The sequence below is a fragment of the Stegastes partitus genome, unplaced genomic scaffold, assembly GCF_000690725.1.
Source record: "Stegastes partitus isolate 25-593 unplaced genomic scaffold, Stegastes_partitus-1.0.2 Scaffold122, whole genome shotgun sequence".
NCBI lineage: Eukaryota > Metazoa > Chordata > Actinopteri > Pomacentridae > Stegastes > Stegastes partitus.
In genome coordinates, this window is record NW_007577853.1 from 462469 (window position 1) to 484496 (window position 22028).

The following is a 22028-nucleotide window of genomic DNA, read 5'->3' on the forward strand; positions in this document are numbered from 1 at the left end:
GCCAATCATAGCAAAAAGAAAAATGAGCCTTCAGTGGTAGGTAGCATTTTTCAGCACGGAAAATCAGTTTCCTTCAAACAGTAAAGATCCCACGTGAACTGTTTTAGAAAAACTGTCTCTGCATCTTCAGTGTTGACCTCATGCTCCACTAGTTGGTGTAATGGAACAGGTAATAAAAGGGTCACAGTTTAAAAAAAACAAAAATAAAAGCTAATAGTCACAAAAATTAGAGGCCCTTTCCTTTACTGGTTTATGACTAAGACTCAAAAGGAAATAATCAATTAAAAATGCAATAACATCATTTCATAAGAGCTTTAAAATCATTTAGTATACAGTCTGAAATGTACATTTAACTTTACTGAAGGTATAATGTAACAATCCTAACAGTGGATGTATTGTTTGAACTTGAGTAAATAATATTGATGAGCTGCAACACCTCCATCTAACCTCCATATATACAAGCTGTATTTCAAAAAACTTTAAAAAGTGCAAAAGCAAATGCTTTTATTTTGTTGAATGGCCCCTTTAAGTGATATATTAAAGTGCATCTTTCATATACTTGATTGGATTCATTTTAGTAATAATGAGGTTGTGTCTGGTTGAGGTGAAGCTACACAGTTGTAACGCTGCATTTTTTGATCAAATTGTAAACACATCAATGTATTATTACTTTGCAAAAGGCCAATTTCTTTGCAAATGCAGTACACAACAGAAGTGAGTGCAGCCTGTGCAACATCACTTAAATGCAAAACGATTCAATAATTGCATTATTTCTAAAATGAGTACCTCTGCTTATGAACAATCAGAAACCAAAAAGGATTAAGTGCTCAAACATGGGTACCTTTAAAATTGTAGTTAAGTACACTATCAAATCTCTAGATGTGTTACCTGGTTGAAGTTGTCCAGGGCCTTGTGCAGGTTGGCGTGCATGCCAGTGGGTAATTCATTGGTGATTTTGATGGAGTTCTCCAGGATGCCCTGGGGGATGATGTGGCCCTCGCGGGTGGAAGAGGGCTCAGCGCTGACAAACACCCTAAAGTTCTCATGGCTCCCCTCGGCATGCTGCTCCAGAAGCTTCTCTAGTGTGCCCAGCCAGCGAGCCACCAGGTGGATGTTCTGCAAGGACGAAAAAGGAAACAAAACCAGCAAAAGTAGGGTTAAGGGAGAAAACTCAATGTTATTTGTAGGGGACGTTCAAGTTGTTGGGCAAAATTAGTTCTCCTCTGTGAGCGTAGAGAACCTAATATAGACCCAGATATGTTTTTACTGGATATGTATGAAAGCCTGGGCTTTAATGGATAACACATAATAGCTTAATAAGGTACTTGATGGTGGAATTGCTAGCATAATTTATTTTTGTAATGACAACGAGCAAAAAGGAGCAATTAAAATGTTGCATATTCCCCTCTCTTCACTGTGACTTTGATGTGGCACCAAATTAAATGGTACATAGCACTTGAAACCCATTTCCAGGTTGCTGACATTAAGTGACCGTTCTCTGGTGTAACTTCAGCCTGACTTTTCTGCATATTCATCTCTCGATGCGGCGCGAGCACCAGAGCTGACTTGTACTATCACACAAGCATGGATGAGCTCAATTTTCCATCTCAACTGTCCTGACACTTACAGGATATCCTGTGAATGATAAGGAGTCAGCCAAGCCCCCCACATCTCACCATGCAGCACTGCCCATTCCCTAAATCTAATTACAGCACTAATAACTCCAGTCATTAATTCATAAGCCTCTTTACTTTCTCATTTCCCTTTGCTCTCCATATTTAATCTTCCTTATGATGGCTGAAGTTAGCCCTCTTTCCGAACGACGGGACACGACAGGGAGTGGAACGTCAATTTTTGGGAGAGTAACTGAAAAAAGACAAAGTTTAACTTTGTGCGAGAAAGAAGTCCAAAAGGAGCTGGAAGCGGAGAAGGGGATAAGTTAGTTTGCCTCTTGATGCCTTAGAGAATAATGAATGGTTTACAAATTAAAAGTCTAAATTCAAGCGCTTTTTCATCAAGCCAGAGTACAACCCTTCCTCTTGGCATGTAAATAGTTTGGCAATAAAGAGGGCCAACAGAAGAAGTGAGAGACTGCCTCAGAACTTGTCACTGTAATGAAACCATTCATCCTCTGGCTGCAGGCGGAGAAGAGGGGGAGGAACGGAGAGAGAGAGAGAGAGCGACCAGCAGGCCGACAGACAAACAAACAAGACAGAGGAGCAGCCACTATTTTATGGCTTTTTAATTAATTTTCAGGTGCAACATTTTTTGTTCCCTCAACGTCTCCTTGATGCAGGCCTCCCAGCCCCTGTGATGACTGCGCTGATACTACATCAAAGAGTCACCTATTTACATAATAATGTGAAAGTTGAATCTAAAACCCACACTGGCAAGGTCTTTGATGCATTGCTATCAAACACTACCCGAGGGAAAGCACAATGGCACGTCTAACTGCACACACTGGCTCACACTCCAGCAAATACGAACACAAGCAGGTGCATGCACGCAATCTTTTTCTTTCACACATGCAAAAACACATTGGTCAAGGAGCGGTGCCGAGGACAGCTGCCCAGCTGGGCTCCAGCGCTGAGGAGGCGGTGGCCCTGCAGTGTGGAAGCAGCCAGACTCCAGACTGACGTAGAAACGCAGCAAACAGGACTGAGGGACAAATAGGACTGCCAACACAAGGCAGGCACGGACAGCATGACAGACTGCGCAGTCTAAATTTAAAAATTGTGAGCATAAATTCACAAATATGGAGGACACAGTTGATGTGTTGCAGCTTTTGAGAGGTATTTGTTTTTTTATGGGTGACGAACTCTCTGTAATGCATTTCAGTTTTGTGCCATGGTGGCCAGGTGTGCAGCATAACCTTCTCCTCATGTGCGACGGTTTAGGTATAGTTTTGTGTTGGGATTTGTCCACTAACAGTAACAGTAATCACCAAAGACATCAAGCAATGCTGAGATACATCCATCCATTATCTATACACCGCTTAATCCTCACTAGGGTCGCGGGGGGGCTGGAGTCTATCCCAGCTGACTTAGGGCGAAGGCAGGGGACACCCTGGACAGGTCACCAGTCCATCGCAGGGCCACACCCAGAGACAGACAACCAAGCACACTCACATTCACACCTACGGACAATTTAGAGTCACCAATTAACCTCAACATGTTTTTGGACTGTGTGGGAGGAAGCCGGAGAACCCAGAGAGAACCCACGCTGCACAGGGAGAATGCTGAGATACATGCTTCTTTGAAACTGAAATTTATAGTGAGGAAAGTACCAATGCATTCCTCCATTTCAAAGTTCTGTTATAAAGAGTAAAAGATGTCGCTTTACACATATGAGTCACTGTTTAACTGCAAGATAATTCACATTGCATTAATTATCAAAACAAAGATAGAACAGAGTCATCTGCAGGTATGTAATAGTTAAAATGAATCTTCTCCATCTCTCAGTGTGAGATTTCCTTTCTGGATCATTTAGGTTTCAAAGCGATCTGCTTCTTCCTTACAAAGAAAGTGGAGAGAAGACATTGTGGTAGAGCATTTTCCTCAAATTGTCCCTTCTATCTGCACTTCTTTCTGTCGCTGGATTTAAATGGGGTGGCTTTAGCAGTAAATGTGTGACAAGGCTAGCAAGTTTAAGCCACTCGATTCTGACTGCCTGGCCAATGTGGGATATTCAACTCCAATCTGCCCGATTGATTGCCTCTCCATATCCCCCCCTCCTCCCTCCCGGTGGGCTGCTTCAAAGTTTCTGCATCTCTGTCTCCCAGGCCCATCTGAGCAGAAGCTGCTGTTCTACGCTATAATTACCCGTCAGCGAAGGGGAACCTGCCATTGACCCAGCCCCTCCGCTGATGGAGCTGGGTCTGGCAGCGGCAGAGTAAAGGTGGACTGAGATGAGATGGCGTGCCTGGATGGGTAGGAGGATAGCTGAGACGAGTAGGCTGAAGAGGGGAGGGAGAGATAGCAGGTTAGCTGGAAAGGTGAGAGGACATGAGGATTGATAAGAGGGTAGATGTGCTGGAGAAGATGATAAGACCAAAGTATGAAAGTTATGTGGTGGAATGAGAGGGTGGTGAGAGGAACAGAGGAGAGACGACACTTTTGGTAAAAACAGGAGAGAGATGAGAATATGATACCTCGCCTCCCCTCTGTTTTGCTCTCCCTCCCCGGCCAATGCCACGGGGATGGCTCTCAGCGGGCAGACAAACAGATAGTCGATGATAAAGCGAGTGGGAGGTTTGTTGCCAGGGGGACAAGACCTTTTTAAGCCTATCGATTGGGATTCTTATGCAAAGGTAATTAAACAACTGCTTGTCTGTGCTATCCTGAGTCTTAAGCAGAGAGTGATGCTGTCCCAACCTTTCTTTTTTCCCTGAATTTCTACCAGCTGTGTGAATTAAAGGAAAAGGGTGTCCCACAGTGCCTGGTCTGCGGTTCATATCTGTCGATACTTCCCATTAGAATTCCACCACGGTTTCCACTTAAAATGCAAAAGCCAGCCTTGCCCTCCAGATAAGAGGAGAACAGACACTGCGGCTGTAGATATTGTACTGTATAATGCCGTGGCCCTTTCAGTTAGGAAATTTCCGAAGAAAATTAAATTCACTTTTCCATGCAGACAAACCTGGGAGGAAAGCAAACATCCCACTGAGTATGCAATGAAAAACAATGTGATAATACACCTCATTCACGACACGTACAGATAATGGAAATGCCACCTAAAAACACTCCTGAATGGAAAATCCTTGACATGAATGAACCCTGTATTCATTTTTCAAAGTGTGTCCAAGAGTGTTTGTGTCTTTCTTGTGCCTACAGTCCTGTATGTATCACATTTTATTGCAAACTATTTTTTTTTAATGATTTGGTGCCTCTGGTATGAAGTGGTTTACTGCATAATACAATTCAGCAGGAGTCTGAATGTTTTAACAATCATACTGAAGTGTCATTTTATACATGTTATGTTAGCATTCAAATACCTCAGACTATAAATGGATCCACCCAATATGATTGTTGGATCGTTCTCATGAAAACAAATTAGGTGTTGTGTGGGCTCACTGTGATGTATTTCATTGATAACGTGTATTATACTGAACGCCACAATAAGCTCTCTCTGTATGTGCTTGTTCACTACGTGTATAAACTGTACCTGCAAAATGACCCAATGGCCATTCTTAGCTGCCAAATCGAGAGCTTGTTCAGCGACGACCTCCTGGCCTTGACCCAAGGACACATTGTGGAAGTTCTTGTTGTCAAATGTGTAGCCCAGCTTCTTCCCTGAAAGAAAGAGTGACATATTTCAGATTTGTCAAATAAGAAGGCTCTCCTGGCAGTTTGGCACTTTGAGTTTCAGTAACAGAACAGAACAGAAATATATTATATTTTAGAAAATGTGTTTATTTTAGGGCTGCAAAGTGGTGCAGTTGATAGCACTGTTGTATCTCGCATCAAGAAGGTCGCTGGTTCGCGTCCCGGTGGGGGCACCGGGATCTTTCTGCGTGGAGTTTGCATGTTCTCCCCGTGCAGCGTGGGTTCTCTCCAGGTTCTCTGGCTTCCTCCCACAAGGTCCAAAAACATGTTGAGGTTAATTGGTGATTCTAAATTGTGTGAATGTGAGTGTGCTTGGTTGTCTGTCTCGAAGTGTAGCCCTGTGATAGACTGGCGACCTGTCCAGGGTGTCCCCTGTCTTCGCCCTAAATCAGCTGGGATAGACTCCAGCCCCACGTGACCCGAGTGAGGATTAAGCGGTGTATAGATAATGGATGGATGCTTATTTTAACTTACTCAGAACTGGTTAATATTAGTTTTGGCATTTGGGCTCCCTAAAGGGACTGCTGTGACGTGTGTTTAAAAAAGAATGAAAACTGGAAAAAAACAAAAAAAACAAAACAAGATAAAGCACTCAGAACTGTCCTATTTACGTTTTTCACGTTGTCAGCTGGCAAGGCTTTTTTTTTATTGTGGCATGGTTTCAATGTGCAATACAATTGCTTCTTAAATTCCACGATTCTGCTTACTGGTTAAATACACACATGTAAGCTTTGGAGTAATTTAAAAGGTACATTTAATAGAATGATGCTTAGAATAAGTCATTTGAACAAATAATTAACAGTCTAGCTATTATTGTTTTGTTAAAATTAATAGCTAGACTGGATATGCATTATTCTAAATTGTCCGTAGGTGTGAATATGAGTGTGATTGGTTGTCTGTCTCTAAGTGTAGCCCTGTGATAGACTGGTGACCTGTCCAGGGTGTCCCCTGCCTTCGCTCTGAGTCAGCTGGGATGGACTCCAGCCCCCCATGACCCTAGTGAGAATTAAGCGGTGTATAGATAATGGATGGATGGATGGATGGATGGATGGATATGCATTGCAGATATTCAATGTAATTCAATTCTTTCTAGTCAGAAATTCGTCATCATTTTAGTTCAAGATATCTTTATTTACTTGCAATTCAAGATTTGCACTTTGCCCTTTTTTGATATCATAAATTAAGCTTGAAAAAGTGCAAATGATGTTCTAAATATCTGGAATAAAATTTTTGACTGATCGCACAACAACTATGATTCATCAAAATGATGTTGCTGATGTGTGTATTTTTCAAATTCCAGTCTATACAAGGCTGAGATAAACATTTGACAGATACATGCAATCAATCCTTTTACAAACCAATGTTTAACACAGAATTGTTGAGCTTTACTGAGGCTACTGAATCATCAGGGTTCCAGGTCTGGAGCTTTCTGGTCAAGCTAACGGTGCAAGCGTGGCAAACCATAATATGTGTTTGTGTGTGTGCCCTGATGAAATGCCAAGTGAAAGTACACGTAAGCCATAAAATAAAGACAATAGCTGAGTGATGAGCTAATGACCCACTAACTGTTGTTATATGTGCCGTGCTTTGTACTGAACTTAACAAACCAGCAAGAGTCAGAAACAGCACTATGATATCATGAGGCTATGAGCAGCGCCTTTGATCATTTATTTTTTCTAGCTTAAAAAAATAATGAGCAACCTACATACGAATCTTTGTATTGAACTGAACAAAATGATTCAATTTCACAGAATTTCCTCCTCAAGCTACAGTACGACCTCTACATTTAACACTCTGAGATGAAAATAATCATGATCTTCCCAAAAGCCTCCAAATGCATTTTACATCATAACCAGCAGATGGTCAGTGACTCAGCCTTGCTGGCCCACCATTGAAATTTTACTCAAACAGTGCAATTATTTCAGTCTGTTTAATTAAAAGTCAAACTTGACATTGGGCAGATAGTGAGCAGTTCTCTTAGGGATATTAGTCCCCTGCAGAGCATACAAAACCATATCATCTATCTAATGAAAATCTAATTGAAGCCTAATACCGATGTCAAACCCAATAGTCACAGCTGTAATGGAAAAGCACCTCTTTTTCGTTAAGGCTTCTGCTACCCATCAGCACTGTGCTCTTTGCATAGCAGCGACTGCTTACTTTGATGTGACTGACTACGCTTAGAGTGAGGGTGTTGATAATCAATAATCACACCCCTTGCAGGCAGTTCCAGTAGGAGTGCTCTCCCTTATCATTTTAGGAGAGGATGGCAGATTTCACACTGGGTCCAAGGTCTGTCTTTGGCAGTTCCACAACTGATTTAACCACCTGCTGCTGTGTGGAGAAATGAGGCATCTAAAATACTTACAAATAACATAGTGTAGTCTGAATAATGACAGCATTTTACTGTCATGCTGAAATTATCTATGCTATGAATTGACTTGTTTAAGAGAGAACTTCAAGCAGCAACCCAAGAAACCAAAATAGAGTGAAACCAGTAAATGAATCATGATGCTGAATTACTAGAATACAAAAATACTGACACTAGAAAACATACAGTGGATTGGTTGTAGTAGCAATGCCGTGGAAATCTCTTTGTTCCAGTAAACTGATACAATCCATGCAATCTGAATATTTCATAGAGCTGACTTCAAATACCCACAGACTGAATTATTTGGCAGCAGATTCAAAAGTGTCAGGCTGTGATGGTGCCCCGTTCCAGGTCAGTACAAAAGCTTCGACTTTTGGCATATTTTTGGTCAAAAATCAAAACACCACATCCTGCTGCCAACCATATTATTCATACTGGAATGTAAAGTAACTCTAAAACCGATGACATTTACTTTCTGCTGCCCCTAATACACCAATAGTGTTGTCTCATATATTTGCAACCTTTAGTATAATCCTTACAATCTGCCCAGAGCCTGTTGTGCATTGGCAGTAATGGCTAATACCACAGCGGAGACACATAGCAGATGTGCTGGGATGGCTGCAGTTCGAACTGATAATTCTATGCTGTAGGAATCAAAGTGGAAATCATGCATGCAGGTACGCCTTGCACTTGACGTTAATAAGCTATTCCACTGGACCCTGCAAGTTCTCACAACAGACAGAAGCAACAGAAATGATAAATTGGCAGTATGCATGCTCCAATAAAAGCCCAAAGCCTTTCAGGTGGAATTTTACAGCTTATTAAAGATAAAACAAGCATTACCATGTTTCTCCACATCCTTCAAAGGGTCAACTCCAGGAGAGAGGATGAAGAACATGGGCGTAGCTGGACCTGACTCTTCAAAGGAGACGGCGAAGTCCAGTGATCTGCCAATCACATACTTGCTCCCCAGTTTCTCCTCTACAAAGTCTCTGCGGGGGAGAATATGACTCAGTTCTCCTCAACACTTTTGTATTATCTTTGACCGACAAGCTGAATAACTTGAAGATGTGGAGTTGTCTGTAGGACAGTGTATTAGATAGACAGCTTCTTAAAAACTATTAACTCTAGTCACGGCTGTGCTGTCAGTGCTCTTTTCAGTTTCTCTGAATTGAATCCTTTGGTCCCTCAAACATTATGACTTGCTTGCTTTAGTTCCAACCCACCTAGCAGTCTCAAATAGCGATTTTACACATTTTCTACATTTTGGATACACACCTGCTGTTGCTACATATTTCTTTGACCTTGATCCTACCTCCTTTGTGATTGGATTTCAATAAGCAAATTATTTATGCAGAACTAGGGGCCAACAAATAGTGAATGATAAGTCAGCAGAAGTGATGTGGGATATTGTAGATGGAGATCCAAGGGGAGGGTCACCTGACAGATGAAAACAGACCCGAGGCATCTGTGCTACTTTTTGGTTGCCTTGCTAATGATGCTAACATTAGTGATGCTGTCAGAGCAAGTGGAGAGCTCCGCTAATAGCAGCGCTAGCTTGGATACTCCTGTGAGCGACTGAACCTTCATCTTGTACGTTGCATTATTCAGTAACGAGTCTCCAAAAGTGATGCTTCTCGATAAGCTCTACTTATGTTTTAACTAGTGAAGAGGAGAATGTCTGCTGTCGTTTTGCTACACATGAAGTAGCAGAAAGATGGGGCGCAAGATGAGTTTTCAGGTTTAATTTTTGCGATTTTTTTGTCCATTTGGAAATGGCAAATACCCTGCATTAACTCTACAATGTTGGTATAGTGAGTGTTTCTGTTTTATGTTGTTCCAGCAATTGTAACTCCAGTATTTGTTCTCCTTTATGATCTCTGTTTTGGTCTCCACCAGCTACTGGTATAAAACGTCTGTCTGCTTTGATGCTAAGTGCCCCACTTTGTTAACCGGATAGTGGTTGACTTTGTCTGTTGTTTAGTGATGGGCAGGTTGATAGTGTCTAGTATTGATTATCAGAACTGAACAGCTGCTAGCCAGGCCATAATGCATAATTTCCACATTTCCTTGCCTTGAACACTCAGGCGTAACAGTAAACCACATGATGAAGGACGTAAAACCAAAATAATAAGCTCAAAGCCTCTAAAACACTCTGAGAAACTGAGCACATTGTTTGTTTGTTCATCACAATTAGACATTACAGTTATCACAATCCAGTCATTTTGTTGGTAAAGAAAAAAACAGAATAATGCATTTTAATTGTTAGAAAATCTTTAGTATAATATGGGTAGCTCCAGGTATTTCCTAATCTGAGGTACAAGTTTGGCACAATGACATTAGTGGACAGAGGTTGAGGGCTGTTTCTACAGTCTGGTTAAATAATGAGGTGTGTTGATTGTAAGCTGTGTAATTGCAGCTACTTCTGACCAACAGACAAACAGAGCAGCAGTGAGCAGATGCGTCCTGTCACCTCAAACTACAAGCCAAAGGTTAAGCTGTTCAACCTCTACTCTTTCACAAAACAACACAGTTCGATCACATGTCAAAGGACAAAGAGCAAGTGATAGTTCCACCTCTCACCTGACGGCGTACGTAATGCGGTCAGGCCTCAGGGCTCTCATAATGCACAGTCTCTGGAGTGAGGTTTTGCTCTTCCATTCCTGTGGGAATTTCTCTTTTTCTGGACATTCGGACTCTGCAAACTTCTTCCAGCGTTTGGCTGAACCTTCGATGTCTCGGTCCAGGTTTCTGAACTCATCCATCGAGCACAGGGACTGGTGGTTTGGGGAAAAAAAGAAGAAATGATTTGTAGAAGAAAAGCTGCTGCATTTAAAAAAAAAAACTATGACCAGTGACGCACATGAAAGTTTGGGACCATTTCAGAAACACAATACGGAGCAAAAGGACTAACTTTGTTTGCAAAACTTAGAGGAAAAAAAATGAAAAAAACAAAAAACAGAGGAGTGCTTATCTTTCCTCACGCCTATATAAATAATATTTATTCAAACGGAAATGCTGAGTAAACACGATTCTTTTCATAACGGGACAGGGTGGAGGGGAGGACTAAATATGCATCCGCTGCAGAAACAGTGGGGGCTTCATTGTGATGCCCCAGATGACAGACACTTTATCTCATCTGTGGAAAACAGCAGTGTCACACAGTGCAGCCTGGAGCAGGTATACACTCCCTGATGAGTTTCCACACACACGCGTGCTGTGGGTATGCCATCTCCCGGACTGTAAAAACTGAGAAGGGTATTGAAATCTTCCCACTGCAGACACATAGAACACAAGGTGTCATGGATATAATCCCTCTGTTAATGCATAAATTCTGCTTTTCTACAGCCCCTCACCACACGCCATGAGGTGGTAAGGTAAAATGAGACGAAGTGGCTCAGCACACAGTCCTTCACTCCAACTCAGTTTAATTACCACAGGCGGTTGGCAACCTCTCAGCCCCGGTGAAGGGAGAATACACTGAGTCTCAAGGGATTCCTGCCCTGCTAATATCATCAAGAGAGCCAAGTAATCAGAGGATCTTATCCTCCTTTAAAGCTTGCCAACTGATTATGTTTCCAACTGCGATAAGAAAATCAAGTGACAGAATTTGATTAGCAGGGCCTTAAACATCCACAGTGTGCTGAGTGCAGTTGGGTAAAGGCCGTCTCTGAACCCTCAGAGAGGTTTAGGTTAAGTTAATATTGTAGGCGGTACAGATTGAAAAATTCATGAGCACGAAAGGCTAAAAAAACCTTCTGCCGTTAGGGTTTAGTTTGCTGCTAAACTGATCTGACAAGAGAAGGAACCCTTGCTGTCTGACATCCACACGGCTGCATTGCCAGACGTCTGTTCCTTAAGAGAAGCAATGAGTATGCAGAGTTTGTTCTAGTGCCCTTTCAATGTGGGAATGTACCAGGGTCACCGAGCAAAGTGATGCCCTGGAGAAACACACGCTGTCAGCCTGGAGTTTTGGGCGAAACGAAGATACAGACTCCAATTATGCTGCTAACTTTCCAAGTATGTTTTCATTTTAATGCAGAGTTGTTGCTGGGAGACTTGGTTGCAAAAATTGCATCATAGGAAGGAACTCCACACAGTGTGTAAAGTAGCTAAGAGCTAAAAATCTCCAAGAAAATTGCCTCCTATACATGACAGGCTGGAGGAAAACTGAGCTTGGAAATACGAAGCAGTCAATTAATTTTTTGCAATTTTTTGGGAGATTTTCTTTGGGAAGATTTCAACATTGAGGAGAAAGTAGGATGGGATTCTAAAAATGTGTGGCTGGTCCAGTTTTCTTGCATCTTTTTATTAAATTTTTGTGTATTTCTAGAGGAGACCTCTGTCTTTCAAAAAGAACATTTTGTTTTGATAAGTTAGTTTATAAATAATGTCATGCTATTTATTTTTTTTATTCTTACAAACATAAGAATAAAAATTTTCCACTGACTTATTGGGCAGGAAACTTGGTAGCATTTACAGTCACACTAGTATTTATTTAAACTGCTCACATGGACTAGAATATTCTCTGTTTGAACAATATGTCCAGCATTATTATTTCTGTTCTGAGCTTTGACCATGTCACTCCCCGGGAAAAAAGCGCTCAGCTCAGCGCAGCAGGTAGCACCAACCCTGTACTGTCCACAGATGCAAAAACACATACATTACTTTTAGCTATGTGAAAAATCTTCAAATACTTTTTTTTAAAGACTACATTGCAATTTTTTTTTCTTTTCTTTGGCCTTTCAATGCTCTTACATGGTAGATGTATAAAGGTCTGACCACAAACTCACACGTCTTGCAAGCTTGGTTCAAGCTCATCTCTTTGTTTTGTTTGAGTGAATATGTCAAGTTTGAAAGTAAAATGTCTTAAATATTTTGGGGTGACTTGTAGAAAACATGTAGACATTTACCTACACTGGGATACATTAGATTTTGATCCGGGGCTATTTGCTTGCTGCATTGGGCAGAGACAGGCTGACAGTTGAGAAAAGTTCCTGCATTGCATATATTCCTTTAAGTATGATAAGTAGGGAGCATAATTGGCTAGTCAGACAGTATTGTGTGGCTACACAATGTGTATGTGTGCAATGTGTAAATTGGGTTAGGATTAATTTGCACTGACATATATTTAGTCAGGAAAATACCACTTTTTCCATTTCAGAACGCCACCAGAAAAGAGAGGTCTTCTATCCAGTGTGCAGATTGTGACTAATACCACCCAAAATGGAGAGTGATGGTGAGATGGAATCAGACAACAGTGACACTTTTCAGAGGAGAAGAACTGTCTTTGGGACAATAACTGCAAATGAACACGGTTGAACACTGGGACTAAAATGAAAATGAAAATACATTTTATCCAGGTTTTTAATTAATAAATGACTATTGGCAAGAAATATGACTGCTCTGCAATTATTATTCATGGCGAATGCTGTTGGAGGGCTACATAAGCAATCAACCCTGCAAATAAACCCTTACAGTTTTTCGGTATATTTATTCCTATTTATTCAGACAATGTGGGTTTACATAGAGATTCTGTTCCTAACTAGGGCTTACGTTGCAATGTTATAACATTTACCTAAAAAGAAAAACCTTTAAATTCTGCATCAGAGGCCTCCTACAACACCTGAGAGACGAAAGTTGTTGGTTTTTGTGCTTAATCTTTTCTATACTTGGGTTTTACAGGGTTCACTATGTTAACTAGCCTCCACTTGATTTATAAAAACAAGTCTTTAAACTAGATGAATTTATTTAAATTGAATTGTTGCGTGAGTTGTTTCACATGGTAAATTTGTGCAGAGCATTTTCGTGAAACTTAACTTTTGGTGGAACATTTGCACACAGGGAGGTGAGAACGATAATGGCTGCCCTATTGCACGATCACACAGCATGTTGTTGTTTACTGTAGTGAAGGGGATTTTGAGAACACCAACATGCAAAAATAGGCTCATACCCAAAGTGCACATCTAGTGAGTCAGACAAGCATATTGTAATCTACTGTTTACCAACTGGCATGCAATCTAAGGCCTTATTGATTAACCTGTCTTTCATTTTTATGATTAACTGAATAATTGGTCAAAAAAAATGCGAGATAGTTAAAAACATCCATCACACACTTTTAGAGCTCGAGGAATATCTTGTCTGAACAGCTCACAGCCCAACAACACAATATTCATTGCATGATTAAAACAGAGAGAGCATAAAAATATCAAAGTTTTTAAGCTTAACTGTCTGAACCAGAAACACTTATATCTGGGTTGCCAAGACACTGAGAAAAAAATGTATCTTGTGCTACTCGTTTGCATTTCACAACCAGACCTCAGCTCGTCTCTGCTGATATTACGTTTCGGTTGTACAGCCATGTCTGTCTCAGTCCGTACCTTGATCCCACCCCAAGAATGGTTGGATAGGAAATCCACTGGTGATGTTACACCTGGCTGGACAGGGTATCTCAGAAGGAAGTCCAGCTCTACAGGGCTTACTTCTTTATTCATCAGCAGGATCTGGGGACACAACAAACAGGAAAGACTCTGCAATGCTGTGTTGTCAGCGTAAACTGCGTTTCCTTTCCGCTTGATTAGATCCGAACAGGGCCGCTGGTCTCGGGAGCCGTTGATTCAATGGCAAGTCTGTTCTCAAAACAAACCATGCAGAAGATGAAACTCCTACCTGGAATGTGAGCTGAGCGATGTACGTGAGCTTGTCACACTCAAACAGGCCTCTGGTGGTGTACTGGAAGACCGAGGAGGTGATGCTGTCAATTAGGTTGGACACCCGCTGCTTCAGAGCCTCGTCTGGCTCGGCCTTTAGAACCGCTTTCTGGAAGACCACACTGAACGCCTGGGAATGCACAGGAGCAGGTACACTGGCTTAGGATCTGACATCGGAAGTGTTATAAGTACCAGGATAACAATACTCTTGGATACAAGGTCACTCACACAAAAGAGATAAATTCAATTATATTAATCAATATTTGGGTTGTGTTTGTATTGATCTTTAAACTACATATCAGCAGGCAGTGTCATTCACCTCTGACATGATATGACACTAAAGATCGACATATCAAAACTACTTTGGCTGTTTAAGGAAAGTCCTCAGCTGTAAAAGACTAAAATGAGTTCATCCATGTTATTATCATAGGTTTAAATGAAAGTTTGCTGGATTGGCACAGAGAATTTTCCCCATTGTCTATACATTTTTGACCAAAAAAGACAGAAACTAACAAACCAATTATCCATAACATAAGAAACACAGACAGGTGAAGAGAATAACATTGATCATCTGGTTAAAATGCAATGCAAATGTTCTGCTAGGAAACCTTGTTTCCTGGCATTCACGTGGATGTTACTTTGACACGTACCACCCACCTAAACACACTACTTAATTGCAACCGCACTCTCTTCTCGCAGCAGCCTCCCCTGCAGGCCAATGCACCCCGCTACAGCACAAAAATATCTTCATCAACGGCTTGACGAAAATAACAAAGCTCCCAATCTGACTGAGCGTTGACAGGATGTTGACAATTCATGGGGGCCCCGTCTTTTGAGTGCAAGACCTAAAAGATTTGCTGCCAACATCCTGATGCCAGACACCACAGGACACTCCTGGAGGTACTGTGAACCCGACAGATCTGAGCTGAACTGTAGAATATGAGGCAGGTGGTTTTAATTTTGTGGTGGATAAGTGCACATTTTTGATATTATAAGTTTGAGTGACATTTATAAAGACTGATGGAGATAATTTACCAGTGTGCTGATATGTCAACAATAATGCATCCTACTAACAAGCATCCCAACGTCTGACCTTCTGTTCCACAGAGCTCCACTGGTGTCCACAAAGAAGAAACACATCAGTGAACCACACATATTGATTTTTTACTAAAAACTACAGTAGCAATGACTAGATATTTGTGACTATTTCTTATTTTTATTTTTTAAACAAAACTAGAATACCAGTCACAGATGTTTAGTTTAGTTTAGTTTAGTTTTTTTAATGGTCCCAAATAAATAAAAGAAAAGAAAACTAGGTATTTGTGACTGGTATTCTTCTTATATTATATAATATATGAGCTTTAGTGAATGGAGCAGCAGAAGAAGCTGGATATGCAGCATTGTAACCTATAAAGGTAGCAAGTGGTAGCGCACAGGGAGTTTATTGCTTTAATCAGAGCCTTTTCTTTGGAGTGTCAAAACAATATTGATGACCAGAATAACGAGTTGAAAGATGCTAAAACACTCTGTAAAGGTGCAGAGTCGGGTGATATCTCTCTTTGGGTGGGTTGTTTAGAAGGAAGGCCCTCCACATTAAACACCAGTCACCAGTCGTAAGCTAAAGGTAAAAAAAGGACAATCACTGGTGCAGGTTGAAAAACTTGTGTATTCAGGTCAGTAGGAATCGCCGGGCTAAGAGCTGATTCACTGATTCATATTGGTTTTGGGGTTTCTTGTGGGATGTGTTGACATTAAGAGGATCGCAAAATAACAGCAGCTTTACCTTTAAAATTTGTTACTAATGTGAAGCATCAGTATCAATGTTAAGCTCAAAACGCTGCTCTTTGAACAGGATGCTAAGAGGGAACATATAGCTCAATGGCCCTTGAAATGATTTCATTAGATCCAACCTGTGAACATTCTCAGTTGTCATTACAACAGCACAAGTCACTTTCTTGGACATACTAACCAGGGCAGCTATGAATTTTATACTAGTCAGAGTTGCAAGTTCAAGACTAACTGTGCATTTCTTTAAAAGTTAGACTTTGAGAGCAACTTTAAATCGAAACGTTACAAAGGAAACAAAATAATTGTCATTATCTCCTACTCTGAGAAATGTTGCGTCATTCTGTCAATTTAGCAGAGTCACGCTTTGCACTAACCTTGTGTGAAGAACTCATATTATGATGTATTTTGTTTCATTCGCAAGGTCAAAGGTATATACACTCTGAATGTTTTTTCATTTGATTATGTCGGGAAATAACTTGTGCGAGGGCAGCTACCTGCAGAGTTGGGAGTGATTGCAAACCATATCTCAGGCTGCCTTCTCTCAGCGCTCACTGGCTGACAATATGAAAGACATTACGCTCTACATAACCACATTAGGGAGCCACAAACACAATAAAAGCAGGGCAAAGAGCATAAAACACAGTGAGCAAATGGAAGGAGGAGGGAGAAACACAGGAGTGAGTGTAAAGAGGGGTCTCACTGGGGGCCTGTGAGGCGGGTAGGAAACATGGCGGGTCAATAGACAGGCTACCTTGAGAGAGAACTGGTACATTGGGTGGATTTTATTGAGGTCGTTCATTATGAAGTACAATAAGGAAGCCCGTGCTGCTGCTGGTCGGTAGTGCTCTCGAGCCTCATTGATTTTGGCCTCTGTCACCTTGGCTTCTTTTACCTACAGTAAAGATAGAGCAAACACAAACGTAATCACACTCACAGACATGAGAATACATCTGCACAGATATGCATGTGCTCAGGGTTCATCAATCAGCTAATGATGAACTCGTGTACCATCCAATAAAACAGCCTCCAGTGTACAGCAGAGCTATTCCAATTTCACGGTTCCAGCCAAAATGTTCTCCCACTGCGTGGAACATGACAGTTATTATTATTTATTTTTTTACTGGCAAATGTCGGTACAATTATGTTTAAGAATGAACATCTGCAAAGGCAGTGCTCATCTCTTCGCAGACAGAAGGCACACTCTCACATCACACAGCGTCTTTCCAGAAGTGCTCTGAAGGATCAGAAGCAGCAGCAGTCCTCCGGTGGCAGAGATAATATGCTAAGCTGATGTTCTGACCACCAAAAGACAAACAAAGCAGGAGTAAGACAGATGGGACTGTGGTTATAGCCCACAAATCACAGCAGAAATATTCTGTACATACAGATCACTCACTAAATACTTACTGAGTACCTCTAAGGAGGTGCAAGGCACAGAGAATAAAAAGCTAATTCATTCCAAATTCATTTAGCACAAACTCAGAAATAAACTGCTTTGTAAGTACTTTTCTAATTACCTGACACATTTTAAATAATTACAGCGTATAGACAGGGGATCAACAGGCTTAGGAAAAGTGTCTTTTAAAGAAAAAGAACCAAACTCTGTGTGGCTTTTTAATATAAAATTAGATAGATTGACTTTCATGTTCACTTACACAAGAAGAAGAAAAACTAAAACAGCTTTGAATCCACATTCAGTAATAACAACGCCACACAAGGTACCACTGCTTGATACAACCGGTTTCTCAATGATCTTTTGCATTTCAAATGAGTGTTGCATTGTGGGTACAAGGTTAGTAAATGTCTGCTGTGGACGGACAATTTGAGTGATTGAGTGGCAGAGTTTTAGTACTTCTGTATTGTGTGAGCATGAATCGACCATTTCTTTGAAGAAAATCAGCACAAAACTGCCAGATGTTACTATAGAGCTAATATATTACTAAGACTGATTTATCTGCATCCAGATGTTTTAATCCTTAAATCAGAACCACTGATGTCTGCAAATATGCTGCGTATTACTGTTTATATTTTGACATCACATTTCCATATTTGTACTCACTGTGCAATATAAAAGTCCTCCACCTACATTGAAACAGCAACGTTTTGTTGATCATTTATTTCACAAAAAAAGGTTGGAAAAAAAGGGAGAAAAGGTGGCTCCACACTCTAGATTTTTTACTACTCACTTTTTAAAATATCTTTCTATGGTTGTCTACGCTCTGCTCTGTGTACACACTGCCTGCAGTTCACGTGAAAGGTCCCTGTGTTTTTGTGATGTTACTGTTGGCCATAGCTGAGTCAGCCAGTTGCACAGAGGAACAGATTTATTTATTTATTTCTACAAATTCTGGTGCAAACAGTTTATTTTTGGCAAATATTTAATTATTTAATAATGGGATTTTGAGAACAGTTTTGAGCTTGAATTTGGTTAATTTTCAAATGAAGTAGTGTAACGATTAAAGATAGTACACATTTCAAACCAGCTGGTGTTTTGGGAGGGTTTCAGGGTTAATCTGCTGTTTTGTTTTCTCAATTAATGAAGTAATTTAGTATAAAATGCCCATCAGTGTTTTTCATAGACCACATCCTTAAATGTCTTGTTTTCTTTACAACAATAGGAAATTCAGTTTATGGTCATGTTTAAACATAAAAAACATGTAGTTTTAAGAAGCAGGAATCAGAGAATTTGGATGTTTTTTGTCTTTAACTAAAACGAATCAGTTGTTAGCTGCAACTCTACCACGTATACAGTAAATGTGCTCAGTACTGGTACTGACAGCCTTTACATGCTCACTGGTTTCCCCTGATTGGATGGTGTGATCTAAAGCCTTTCAGGCATGGACGAGTGGCAATAAAAACACAAGCTGTAAATATAATAATAAAAACACAACCTTCTCTTCTATCTCAGCCGCGGTGCGTTTGGTTGTCTCCAGGTTCTCCACCAGCTCTGTGTCGCCCAGGAAGTCTCCTGAAGCTGAGGACAAGCGGGACAGCAGGTTGTCCTCCAGCGTCTTCAGGGTAATCTTAAAACCGTTCTGCTGCTTCGTCAGGTCGGACTAAGAAACACAGGAAAACAGTGAAAACATAGATTTTACATGTCAGGGGATTGTTTTTTTTTAGGTAAACACTCATCTTAATCTGAGGTGATGTGAGATGTTGAAGGTGTGAGTCAATATAAGGACATGAATACTGAAGGGCACCTCAAAGGCAGAGCCAATCAATATGCTCTGCATCGGCTATCCGGACACATAAAGGGAGCGCTCGGGGCTGGATTAGCCAGCTTCCGTCTGGTTGCCAACATCAAACCTCTGCTGAGCGACCTAACCCTCGGTGTGATGGGACCGTCGATTCGAGCAAGAGGGGAAGCAGCTTTGATGGTGAACTATACACACACACTACCATCCATTATGAATCATCTGTTATGAGACATTATGTTTTCAATTATGAAGCAGTACAAGAGTCAGAATACCCGCACACACACACACACACACGCGCACGCGGTATTAGTGGGTTTTACTCACATCTCACCATATGGATTAGTGCATACCGTCTTCTAATAAAGCTTTCTGTCTTTTCTCTGACTGAAAAAACAAAAGCGTCTGAGAGAAACTTTCACTTTTTCAAAGCCTGGTGTTTAAGAGGCGTTGGGAGAACAAAGTCGACAGGGCACGGTTACTCTCTTTATTGCTTCATCCTGCTTTGTCCTTCATTATAGTCTGTTGCAGCTCCTTGTTTCTGCTCGATAATGACTTTGCTTTATTGAAGTTTCCCTTAATAGAAGCCTCTGCGACCTTTGAATTGTTGTAATTACAGGAGGGTGGGCAGTTGTGAGATTTGCCTACTTGGAGCGTTGTCAGTGACTGATAATAGCTGAGGGTTTTTTTGAGTGGCGTGATCCCTGACAGACGGCGGTAATAAGTTTCTGGCGGTGTTGTCTCTGCCCCCGTGTAATCGCAGAGGTTGCTGACGGGGTGGGGTGTGGGTGGAGCTGTTCTTCCTCCCGTGGCATAAAAGCGCCCGTGACAAAAGACATACTTAGCTTAGATCGCGCCAGGGGAGCAGATAGTTTGAGAGATCACGCTGCTTAATTGCTCTCTTTATGACATTATTTCCTATTGTGGTGATGAGAGGTATTTTACACCATTGTTAAAGCTAATTGAGCCTCTGCCTTGTAACATCTTATATGCTCTGAATTTGATGCCATTACTCACTGTGTAGTTGAAAAGTTCTCTGGCAAAAACTACGCATGGAAAGAAAAAAAAATATTAAAATCAATGTGATTGGTGACATTTTAAAGAAAAGACCTGACATGTTTGCACTTGAAGCAGAGAGAAAAAGTTCAGAATGGGTTTGAGTGGTGGACATTTAACCGGGGACATTTGCCTGCATGAGTCAACTGTGACCTTCTACTTGCCTACACTCGGTGCTCTTGAGGGGAAAAGCTATCCACACTAAAACATTCCCAACTGGATCCAGTAATGAGTCAGTTTTTAACGATTAGCTTTCCTCTGGCACATTGTTCTTGTAATTACCCTTGCTTGGGAAAAACAAACAATTAACCAGTCAGCAGAACACTCTAATTGGGATTAAAATGAGATATTACATCTATTTTTTTTTTTTTTTTTTTTAGGCAAATGATTACTGAGTGCCACGAAGCAGCCCTGTTAAGGTAATTTGGGAAGTGGAGCATTTTAGTTCTCATTAGTTCTCAAACGCCGAAGGTCTGGGTAAAACTGTGTCGAGGCAAACACACACAAGGATGCGCGCATGCACACTCATACGCGCACAGGGAGGGCCAGACGAGGTAGTTATTGTGGCAGGAGGTTGTAGACTGATCCCCCTGTGCACCCTCCAAAAAGGCAACTTGACATTTTAAGCTCCTTAGTCTGTCTGTGGCTCGGTTAAACGGGAGCTCTTTCACCCAGTGGTCATCTTACATCTCAGTGGCGACGCTAACCTCATTAAAGGTATAATGGCACAGAGTCATTGGAAGAATATAAACAGGTACAGCCAATTTGCACTCCCCTATCAGTCTGATGATTGTTATCAGTCCGAGGCTGTTTACTGACGACAAAAGGCCATTCAGCGGCTCGTTTTACAGGCCGTGTTTTGATAGGAAGCTGCTCCAGAGTGCACAAAGCGACCCTCCCTCATCAACACCACCCACCTTTAACTTTCAGTGTTAATTAAAATGATAAGTGAGTTCCAGATCTCGTTTTTTTCCCCCTCCTCATCCTCCGATCTCAGTGAAGTGCTAATTAAACAAGCATCATTAAATCACTTTTCACTTCTCCATTGGATTTTGCTGAGGGGACATGAGGCTTAAAATAACTCGAGCATTTTGGCATATTTTTTCCCCCATCTTCTTTTCTCTCTCCATTTATTAAAAATGCAGATTTTTCCATGGATGAAAGCCTACAGGTCTGAGTGAAGCACTGCCTACAGAGGCCCAACGCAAACAAGGACGCCTCCAGAAAACCATCAAAATGCAAATAGGATTGTGTTAGAGTAAATCTGTCTGACCTGTTAACAGAGTTCCCACAATATCTTCCGTTCTGATCTCGGAGACGCTGCCGTCAGCCAGACGTGTTCTGAACAAGGAGGGATTTCTGATTTCCCCCTTCCCCCTCGACTAACAAGAGCCGCGTTTAAGGAACAGTGGAAGTGTGTCAATGTGTTGTCTAATTGCTGCGGTACAGTAGCGCCACTGGCCTATCCATTTCAAACAGCTGACATGAAAAGAGCAGATTGTCGATGAGAAAAGCGCGAGGCATCATTAGGCGCTGGAGCTTTGATCAAGTGAATTTTCGCTTAATTACGAACATTTACATTCAC

The 22028-nt window shown here is 41.2% G+C and overlaps 1 protein-coding gene across 1 annotated transcript in view; it reads right to left on the minus strand.

Annotated features, from left to right (window-relative positions):
* The window catches only part of dnah9 (dynein, axonemal, heavy chain 9), a 190233-nt gene that overhangs the window by 17664 nt on the left and 150541 nt on the right, over positions 1-22028 (minus strand). Inside the window, exons 64-71 of the mRNA XM_008278388.1 lie at positions 19085-19249; positions 16945-17085; positions 14365-14535; positions 14076-14198; positions 10279-10472; positions 8539-8687; positions 5164-5291; positions 889-1116 (exon numbers count right to left, since the gene is read on the minus strand). Of these exons, the coding sequence (XP_008276610.1) occupies positions 889-1116; positions 5164-5291; positions 8539-8687; positions 10279-10472; positions 14076-14198; positions 14365-14535; positions 16945-17085; positions 19085-19249 (1299 nt within the window). The remainder of the gene's footprint in view (positions 1-888; positions 1117-5163; positions 5292-8538; positions 8688-10278; positions 10473-14075; positions 14199-14364; positions 14536-16944; positions 17086-19084; positions 19250-22028) is intronic.